This window comes from Erigeron canadensis, chromosome 6 (assembly GCF_010389155.1).
Source record: "Erigeron canadensis isolate Cc75 chromosome 6, C_canadensis_v1, whole genome shotgun sequence".
Lineage (NCBI taxonomy): Eukaryota > Viridiplantae > Streptophyta > Magnoliopsida > Asterales > Asteraceae > Erigeron > Erigeron canadensis.
In genome coordinates, this window is record NC_057766.1 from 42880058 (window position 1) to 42890889 (window position 10832).

The 10832-nt window shown below is 33.8% G+C and overlaps 1 protein-coding gene across 1 annotated transcript; it reads left to right on the forward strand.

Moving 5' to 3' along the window:
* The first annotated feature begins 3157 nt into the window (after window positions 1-3157).
* LOC122603451 (E3 ubiquitin protein ligase RIN2) lies at window positions 3158-8528 on the forward strand. Its single transcript, XM_043776160.1, has 13 exons — window positions 3158-3266; window positions 4080-4518; window positions 4757-4834; window positions 4964-5050; window positions 5141-5262; window positions 5402-5498; window positions 5724-5829; window positions 5949-6106; window positions 6373-6510; window positions 6608-6675; window positions 6764-6994; window positions 7085-7448; window positions 8215-8528. The coding sequence occupies exons 2-13, from the start codon at window positions 4258-4260 to the stop codon at window positions 8269-8271; spliced, it is 1767 nt and encodes a 588-aa protein (XP_043632095.1). The 5' UTR covers window positions 3158-3266; window positions 4080-4257; the 3' UTR covers window positions 8272-8528.
* Window positions 8529-10832: the final 2304 nt, after the last annotated feature.

Sequence of the window (10832 nt, forward strand, 5' to 3'; positions counted from 1 at the left end):
ATGATCGAAGAAGATAACCTCAGATACATATAGTTAAACAATCCATTATCAAATTGGGTCAATTTTTTTTTCTCTAGAATTTAATTTTGAAAAATAAACTACTAATAGGTTATTCAAGATGTTGACATTAATTTGATTGAGTTGACATTACACATACACAAATAAGGTGACATGGTGTCCACAAATAAAAAAGCTATTGACGTTGCATAAAGATTTTTTGCCGGTAGACAATCACCTGAACTGTTTCCTCTATTCGTCAATTGTAACTTTGTAAGTTATATCTGTTTTATTTTTCCTTCATTTTCATAATAAATAGTGAAATAAAAAAGATGTATTAAAATTTCTAAAATATTACTATTATGGTCATAGGTCATCTTCTAAGAAAATATACTTGTCCACGTGATTATTATCTTACACCCAATTAATTAGAGAAAAGGTTATACACACCACAAAACTTTATTAATTGGGCAGTTGTCAAAGTTAAGTTGGCATCTTCCAGAGAAGATATATAATTTGATAATAATAATAATTGCACACTATATTCATTTGGTTTTGGAAGAGTGCTATTATAAAACGTCTAACTGTTCATAAAAATACATCTCAAAACGCCCTGTTTTATATAAAACGTCATGTTTATCGTCTATATAAAACGTTGCGTTTGGCCGCTGTGTAGATAGTAAAAGCTATAAAGAGAATTACACGTAGTCTGGTACACATGTCAATCATTCCCCCGTTTTAGGTAGCGTTTTACATAAAACGCTACGTATTATGTTAAATGGTACCTAAAGCTGGGGAATGACTGACATGTGTATCAGACCACGTGTAATTCTCCTTATAGCTTTTATTATCTACACACCGGTCAAACGCGTCGTTTTATATAAAACGGGGTGATAATCGCGGCATTTTACATAAAACGAAATGTTTCATATGTGTTTTTGGGAAAAGTTGATGTGTGTAGATAACCGCTTCCTTAATTATTCTATACTTCTAGTTTTAACCATGAATAATTAATAGTTTTCATAATCAAAGAGAAAACAAACAAAAACATTACAGTTAGAAGGAGGTTAATTAGCACTTTTCTTAATTAATCAAACGCATATAACTATGGGAAAAATCAAAATGATGCTAGAAGCATGTTAGAATCAGGCCCGTGCCATGAATTTTGGGTGCCCAGCTCGATAATATATTAATGGTGCCCATTAAACGTCAAAATTTGTCATTAACGGCTGAAGTATAGTAAGTATATATAAAAAGGTATCAAAACAATCATAAGAATAATGTCGTTCGAAAATATAAAATAACTATAGCAAAGTTTTCTAACTTATTTTTAAATACATCAAAATTTAAGTTTTGATAATTAATACCATAAGTTATTTAAGTTTCACATAAAAAAATTAATCAAAGTATATAAATCAATATATATGTTTGAACAATGAACACTTCCAGTTGACGTATTTACTCTTTGCGACTATCTGCATATATTAACATCAAAAAATATAGGATGGGATTATTATGTATGGTATAATAATAAAACAATAATATAATTCATAAGATATTGATGGATTTGTGGACTTTAATATATAAGATAACAACAACATTTTTTGACTAAGTGACGTATTGTATACAAAATTTGGTGCCTTGCTCAATTGAGCCTTTCGCACTTGCCCAAGACCGGGCCTGGTTAGAATCATGTTTCCCCTCACAAACTCTTCCCCGAAAATCACATGTTTGAATATAAAATCTCCCCCTGAAAATCATGGTAGAAGCATGCTGCTAGAAGCATACTTGTTAACCCTTGTAACTATATGCTACATAATTCATCACATGACATAGATGTATTGTAAATAATCTCAACATTCGAAAGCTTTAAAGCACCAAAATGAGTCAATTTTATGTTGGCTTAGACTAAAATTGTAACGAGATGTTATTATCCTCGAAATACTCTTACATATAAAGTATAAGGAGAATTATATTGTTACAACAATATTTAGTCATCTATAACAACAACTGTATTATACAGTTGTATATTGTATAATAGAATTTATACTATTGTTATAAATGGCTAATTATTATTGTAGAAATATCACTACCCAAAATATAACGAGATAAAATAGATACAATTGATCATACTTTAATCATAGGAAGATTACTTTTTAAAAGACAAATTCTACAAAAAATTAGCTTACAATTAATTTTAATTAAAAATATATTTTTTGAAAAAATCATCATCTAAAAATATTATCATGAAAGTAAATAAAAACCCATATTTCATTCATTTATATAAAAGTGAATGAACAAGTCTCATCAAAATTATTCTAAAAAATAAAACTATTTATTTTCAGTTAACTGTGTATAATCTAATCACGACATTTGCTTAGAAAATTTTGAATCTAAAATATAAAACATGCAATCGTCAAATCATTTTGATATGGTTTCATACAAGCAACTAAGCAAGTAACTTGCCTACTTTTGGTGCTGTATTTAATCAATCTAAAAAGGAGCAACGTAAGCGTTGAAGCCATAATTAGTCTCTCCTACTTTTGGTTTCGTTATAGACGCAAGAAGATTACAATTGAATAGGACATTTGGATTAACAATCCTTTACTTGCTTTTTAAGCTCGTGGTTAGTTTGATTGTAATTCTCAATAGTTTATAGGTAGTTTCTTTTCTTGTATACTATATTTATACTCTTATATCTTGACCTTTAGTATTTTGCTAGTAGGATTTTTATATAATGTATTTTTACCGTTAAAAAAAAAAGTAACTTGCCTAAAAAGATAGTAAACCACATGGGGGATATAATTCGTACCCGTTGGAAAACAAAATATGGTTAACTTTTGTATACGTCTTGTATAACTAGTATACTCGTATATATAATTTTATTTCGGAACCTACAAATTTTATTTTTATAAATAAATATAGTGAGTATTAAATTTAAATTTAAGCCACTCTTCAGAAAAAATCCGCCACAAGTACATGAAGGGGAAAGATTACCCAGAAAAAGGTTGGCAAATAGCAGTCAGTAAATAAGGACAAAAAAAAGGCACCGCAACAACAAGCAGCATATACCGCTTTTCCCAATTTCTTTTTTTTTTTTTTTTTTTTTGACATTTTCTATTTCTATTTCTTGTATTCTATCATATTTCTTCCTCTTTTCTTTCCCGCAAAATTTACCCAATTTTCTCTCTCTTTTTTTTTTTCCTAAGATCGGACACAATTTTCCGCCCAATATATTCTTCATCGTCATCATCATTGGATCAATCCAGGTTCCCTCTTATTAATTTTATATTATTATTTCTAATCTAATAAATCAATACAATGATTTCATAATCTTTATTTCTAGTGTATTTCATATATCTATAGATAGATGCAATCAGCTCATCATTATATTATATTTGTAAAATTCCTATACTTGCACGATTTATATGTAACAACTTATATTTATAATCATAATTTCAATCATTTCGTTTCCCCAAGTTTTGATTTTTTTTTATCTGATAAGTAGGTGATTTCTAGGGTTTGTTTGACTTTTCTAATTCGATCAACATTGACTTTTTTGTACTATAGGAGTATATCTTATGTTGTCTGCCTACCTACCTTTCAAGCATTTCTTTTCAGTTTTTATCTGAATTTCACTGATTACTCTGATGGTTAATTAAGTAATTTCAAGGATATTTTTTTTTGGTTAATTGATTTGTATACGAAAAACGGAGTTGCTCGATTTATGGTAATAATCACAGATATATAGTTCTCCTTCAAGTGACTTTCTGTCATGCCAATGGAAATTACAAATCTTGATGCTGATACCACATTATATATTATGGCAATGTAGTATCGCTAATCCGACTATTTAATACCCTTTCTAAGTAATTAAAAAGAAAAAAACTTTAATGTGTGTATCGCTCGACAAGATATATATGATTCTAGATTGGATTTGATTTGACTTGGTATGGTTTCTAGTTTTGTGAAGATAATCAGCTGTAATATTATGATGTTTACTTAAAATGTACGGAGTGTGATATAGTTCGCATTTGCTCTGTCAGTTACTAATTTTGTAATATTCTGAATTTCTGAAGCAGGGTACTTATACAGTGATCTGATATCGAAAGATACTCTGAAGGGTCGATTAGGGGAGGTGTACAAATTAAGCTGTAGTTTGTGGGCTTCTCCACAAATTTTGTAGAGTGATCAGTTCAACGGGCAAGGGGGGTCATGTATATATTTATCTCATGAAATCCTCGAACTTTTGTTGCTCTAATGAAATTTTCCTTGAATCCTATGGGTGTGGGCTTTTTATCGATATCGGCAGTCTGTACAGCTTTGAGCTTTATAGGTCTCCAATACTGGACAGAACTTTCCTATGTGAAACTAAAGTCAGATGGTTTGATGGGTGAAAATCTTCTTCAACCTGGGGTTGCCAGACGTTTGATGGAACTATTGTTGGCTTCTTATACCACTTTTGCATTGGTGGTCAATTTTGTCCTCAACATATTTATACTGATCGTTTTGTCTCTTAAGGTATTCTTATGTTCTGTATATTACATGTATAAGTATAAATAGATGCTTGTGTCTGTATCTGTACATATCTTTTCGTAACCACTGGATCTTTAATAGTACCCAGCGAGGTCTAGCTACACGCTATTGAACTTAGATTGTATCCATTTCTGGACTATGCTCAGACCTGCTACTCTCTGTTGTAGGACTTTGCCCCAAATATATAAATCAAAATTTTTTTATTATGCGGTTCTTTGTGCAGACAGTATTTTTTGTTGAGTTGCATGCAACCGAGTCTCGGAAGTTGGTGGAGCGGCTTGTTAATTATGTTATCTACAAGGTACGTGGTAGAGTCTCAAGGAGCGGCTTGATAATTATGTTATTCGTTGGTATTAATCTTTGTGGGGGTGATATTTTATGAGATAATGCGTCTTTGACTGCCGGTGTACACTTGGTGATGTCCTTGCAGGGAACATTTCTTCCGTTGGTAGTCACACCAACAATAGTCCAAGCAGGATTGTGGTCAACATGGATGACTGTCCTATGTTCTTTGAAGGTTTCAGCAACACGCTGCTTATTCGATTTTTTTTTGGCGAATGTTAAGAATCTGCAAGTGTTATAGCTCCATTTTTTTCATTCTCTACAGATGTTTCAAGCTTTAGCCAGGGACCGCCTGGAACGGTTAAATGCATCTCCTTCTGCAACTCCGTGGACTTACTTTCGTGTATATTGTGTTCTATTACTAGTTATCATTGTCGACTCAGTCTGGTATGTGCTTTAAAATTCTCTTATTTATTAAATTTTTAATAAGTTTTTTATATTATGCTACATGAAAACATGTCTATGACTTTTCATATTTAAAAAACTTCATGGCCTGCTGGATCATATGTTCTTTATTGATATTCAGGATGAGGATGTGTCTACTGATATACCAAAAAATACCATCATCTATGTTTCTGTTATTATTCTTTGAGCCACTGAGTATTGCTTTTGAAACACTACAGGTACAACAATCTAGGTCATCTTTCCTCTGAGTAGTATATTGCACAATTTACACCTGTGTAAAGCACAACATTGTTGTATATGGCAGATCTACATTTTGTACATATTTCCTCCCCTTACCCACGTACAATGCCAATCTGCTTTTAAAGATTCCTTTTTTCTTCTATTAGTGATACTTTCATAACATACCTAATCAGTTAATTGGTCTACATTTTATTGGTTGTTAGGCCATTTTGGTTCATGGATTTCAATTGCTTGATATATGGCTTCATCACTCAGCAGGCAACACTACAAACTCGAAAATATCAAAGCTCATGGATATGTCAGCAGCAGGCAAGGCCTTGTTTTTAACTTTTCTAATGTTTGTCTTTCAAGTTTGGGGTATGGTATGTTTGTGATCTGAAATTCATATATGATTTATTTATTATTCTAGACTTGATGTGTATGTGCAGGCTCATTGTGGGAATGGAAGAGTGTTATATTACGGAATTTTGGTTTTCTTCTAGATATTATGACTTTGTTAATGGCTCTTGGTCATTATGTGTATATTTGGCGGCTTCATGGCATGACATTCCATCTTATAGATGCAGTTCTTTTCCTAAACATACGTGTAAGTTTGTTAATATTCTTTCACATGTTTTATTCTATTTTCCAGCATATATTTGTCTTGTTTATCTTGCAACACCCGACCGAATGACCGATTCTTATCCTGCCACGGTGCCCAATTCGTTAGCTCAATTGGGGTTCCACTCTAAAACCATTATGCGTGGGAGTAGCCCATAGCCCCATAAGTTTATGTATTGGCAGTTATCTACCAAATCTTCCAATGTGAAATTGGGTCTACTTTAGCTTATATTAAATTACTATCATAGGCAGGCCTTGTTGAGTGCTGTAGCAAAGCGTATCAAAGGCTTTATTAAGTTAAGGATAGCTTTGGGAACTCTTCATGGGGCTCTCCCTGATGCAACATTGGAAGAAATACAAGCTTATGATGATGAATGTGCCATTTGCCGGGTAATAACCAAATTTTGTTTGGTCGCCTTGTTTATACTTCATTACTTCCATCGGTTTTTTTTGTTATCAAATGTTTTCGCATGTTGGGTAAATTCAGGAACCAATGGCCAAGGCTAAGAAGCTCTCCTGTAATCATCTTTTTCATCTTTCATGCCTTAGATCTTGGTATAACCTTGTAATATTTGGTTATAGTGACTATGGTATTTTCCTATGATTAAGTGCTGATATTGCCGATGTGACATGTTGATGTCAGGTTGGACCAAGGATTAAGTGACAATTATTCATGTCCTACTTGTCGAAAACCTCTCTTCGTTGGCACATCTGATGGAAATGCTGTACCTCATTCTGGAGACGTTTCAAGTGATGAACAACTTGCTCGGCAGTTAAGCTCTAGGCTTGATCTGCAAAATGTTCCTGGTCATACCCTCCCAACGGGTGTAATTGCGAATCAACTTCAAACCCCTATGGAACGTGATGATTGGAGGTTTGTTCCTGCTAAGGTTAATTTCCAATATTATCATCTATGTGCATATCCATGTTTGTAAGGTAGATCTCCATTCCATATGCCATACAGGGGGTCAGGGCCTGATGCGGGTTGGTTAGGGTTTGATGGGGCTGGTCCATCATCAGCTATCAGATCTGGGGGTTTGGGAAGAGTTCAAATGATGATGAGGCATCTTGCGGCTGTTGGGGAAACGTATGCTCAAACTGCCCTTGAAGATGCTGCATGGAACCTCTGGCCTATAAATTCATCTCAAGCTAGCACGTCTACTTCAAATAATCCTTCTACCAGTTCCATAAGACATCGTGGACATGCTGGTGGCTCACTCGTTAGGACTGCCCCACGTGTTTCAGATGATGATTTATCACACTTGCTTGCTATGGCTGAAACTGTTCGTGAAGTGCTTCCTCATGTCCCTGATGAATTAATTTTGCGGGTATTTGCTTAACTATCTATATATTGTGTAGTTAATTTTTTCATATACTGTCTGCTATCTAGTATAGGTGTTTAGATAACAGAGCTGGCAATCTCAACCCATTCATCTATGAATGGGTCGATATGGTTTATGTTTTATTTCTAATGAATCAAATAAAAAGGTTAACTACGAAGATAAGTGATTGAGGTGTTGAAAGGCATCCAAAGTGTATGTTAATGATAACGCATAAAACCCTTTCACATCATTTTTTTTACCAAAGTTTTAGATTATTATTGAGATAATATAAATTTGGATTCGTTTATGGAACACTAGTTTATATAAAAATGTTACAGTATATTTTTTTGGGCTGAAAGTGTTTTACAAAAACGCATCCATATATTCCCGTAGAAAAATATGTTTTTTGACCCGCTACTGAACATAGTCATTTTGAGAACTCTATTGATAAAAAAAAGTATCGAAGTTCTATGTCTTAGTTTGTCATTCGCATAGAGAATATCATATAACAAAAGTTAACTCACATGGTTAGATTCTTACAAGTCATTACCAATTTTTTCTCTTTGGTGAATTTGAAGTAGTTTTATGCATATTTAAAATCTCAATTGTGAGACCTATGCTCTAATTCAGGGTGTCTATATGCTTATTAGTTAAACTCCCTTAATATTGACTTCAAGAGTTTTTGTCGTCTGCAAGTGATAATGGCCTCTCATCCTTTTTACCACAATACATTATTCGTTTGTTGAAACTTCATTGTTTTGAATTGTTGCAGGATTTACAGCAAACAAATTCAGTTTCTGTCACGGTGAATAATCTTCTTCAAATGTAACTTTCTATCTGCCGCTCACTTTTCCAGTGAAGTCATATTCTCTCCCTTGTAATAACCAAAAAAGTGTGGTGCTGAAGAAGGTTCGCTCACAACACCCACACTGTAAGATTTATTCTAAGGTTATAGTTTGTATATACAAAGTGTTTACAAAAAAAAGAATAAGTTAGACAAAATTTGTTAAAGAAACTGTAGCCCATGATATATTTGAGCTTTTATGGGGAAACAAAAGCAAAATTGTACGAGTAGTTTTTGTTTCATTCTGTGACTGATTAAATATTTTCTGTTTGTACAAGCTGTTTAGAGTGTTGCAATAAAAAAAGTAATACTCCGTGTATATTATTATGTGGGACTGTTGCCAGCTATGGGTCAACTGAGATTGCCTTGTCTTTGGGGGTCATGCAAGTGGGGTATAATAAATATTTGAATGTTCGAATAAATATGATCACTCTATTAACCACCACCAAGGTGGCCTGATGGCCGGGATTGGTGGTCAAGTATTTTGTTATCTCCACAAAATACTTCTAATCTAATTAGGAAAGTTTTCGGAGGTCTCATTGTTACCCTGATTGGACCACGTACATCCAAATGAAACTTGTGTTTCCCGAGTAACCTTAGTTGCCCCGTTCTTTGTTGGCTTAAAAAAATACAGTACTCCATAGTGTAGTGGTTTGAACCAAGGGACAGGAAAATTAAAAAAGGAAAGTTGTTTTGTATGGATATTGATGAGTGAGAGGCTCAAATTCCTGTGCAGGTCTTTGTCGGAGTGTTTGATATCTCTTGTCATCGACAGTTTTCACATTTATTTTGGGACAGTTGCTGGAAACAAGATGTGAAAAGTCCCACGTAATTCCAGGCCGATTTTACATTGCACGACAAAAATTAAGTCACTCTTGAAATAAACACCACTGTCGCTATTTATCTATTTTTGGTAGAAGCAAGTCAGCAACCGTCATTGATCTAAAAAAAGTTTCACTCTAGGAAGTGGCAAGTGAGAGTATTAAAATAAAAATGGACGACTTTTTTAATAACCAATACAAAAAGAAGTCATGTCGTTCTAGCAATGACTATTTCTAAACAAAACGTTTTGAAGATGCTATTTGAAGTTAATAGTTTTTGGGCTTTTAACAGAATTGAAGTCAGTGTTTGAATAGTTTTACCAGTAGTGCCGTAGAGGTTAAATTTTTCGAACATGTTAATTACATGTCTCGGTGGAAACTCGTTGAATTATCATTGTCTAAAATCAAAAATTAATATTAGCATTATTAAAATTCAAAATTAATATAAGCATCATCAAAATTCAAAATATTAATATTGGGAAATGATCCCTACACTTTGTTCTTTTTGGTTTATCGAATAAAAATTCATATTCTTACTTGTTACTGGACGCCTAACCAATTCAAAAAAAAAGATTCCACCAAAAAAGCGCTTCTACAACTATGAATAACAAAGATTTTTAGACCTCACCTACAATTTTACCATACACAACAATATATGCATTAAAAGGTTGTACAGTACAACTGTCTAATACATATATTGTTGTGTATGGCAAAATTGTGTTGTGTAGGGATCACCTCCCATTAAATCATCACTCTGACTCACGAGTCTAGTTTAAATGACGTTTATGAACGGCGGTTTTAGTTAGTCATAAACAGGGGCGTGCCTACATGGGGGCAAGAGGGGCAAATGCCCCCCTCCAAAATTTAGATTTTGTTATATATTTTTAAATTTTTCTATAGGTTTTTAACATTTTGCCCCCTCTTAAATTTTTTTCTGATACCGCCTCTGGTCATAAATATGCATAGGTTGAGGCATGAGACGAGTTTATCCAAAACTCGTCTATTGTTTTGGGTGTTGGAAGAAAATGTGATTTGAACACAAGGATGAAGACATGCATGCAGGGTTACAAATAATGAGATGATAAAGACTGGTTCGGGAAATGTATGGATTGGTAGGAAAACAAGGAGACCCACCCAACGTGAAATACAAAGATGTGATGGAGAATGGGATTTGATGAATTAATCAATTTACCATCTGCCTTTCTATCGACATATATAAAAGCGATCGATATCATGAATGCTTATTCATATATATCCTTCTTGTAATACTCGTCTTCTCGTAAATGTTTCATCTATATATCATTTATGTATTGATTTAATTACTAAAGCAGGATGCTCAAGAACTTTTGTTGCTCCCGTTAGGCTCTATCTAATTGTGGTGTCATTGAGCTTTAGCATAATGGTTGTAACACTATCCCCCTATATATAAGTTCTTAAGTTCAAGCTTTGGGGAGGACATATGAATTAAGTCCCTTTATGATGCTTGGCTTGGGTATACCCAGGTTCAGGTCTGAGGGGGCAGGGTTTACTCCTATTAATCGGCGTGCCTTCGGGCGGATTAGTAGGGGGTTTTCCTCCATCGGGTATTTGAAATAGACATTTCTACTTCGAGGGAGCTCTCTAACGCGGACCCGGTTGAGACAACGTATGCTAGACCTCCCGCTGTCAAATCGCGACACGAAGTTTTTGTTGAATGTTTGGGTCACCCACATGTAGGTGGGCTGA

Excerpts from the sequence above, each read along its gene's own strand:
- LOC122603451 (XM_043776160.1), top strand. The coding sequence starts at position 4,258 with ATGAAATTTTCCTTGAATCCTATGGGTGTGGGCTTTTTATCGATATCG. Across the intron at positions 5,263-5,401 it reads ATCATTGTCGACTCAGTCTG|GATGAGGATGTGTCTACTGA; the intron begins GTATGTGCTTTA and ends ATTGATATTCAG. Across the intron at positions 5,830-5,948 it reads CATGGATATGTCAGCAGCAG|GCTCATTGTGGGAATGGAAG; the intron begins GCAAGGCCTTGT and ends GTGTATGTGCAG.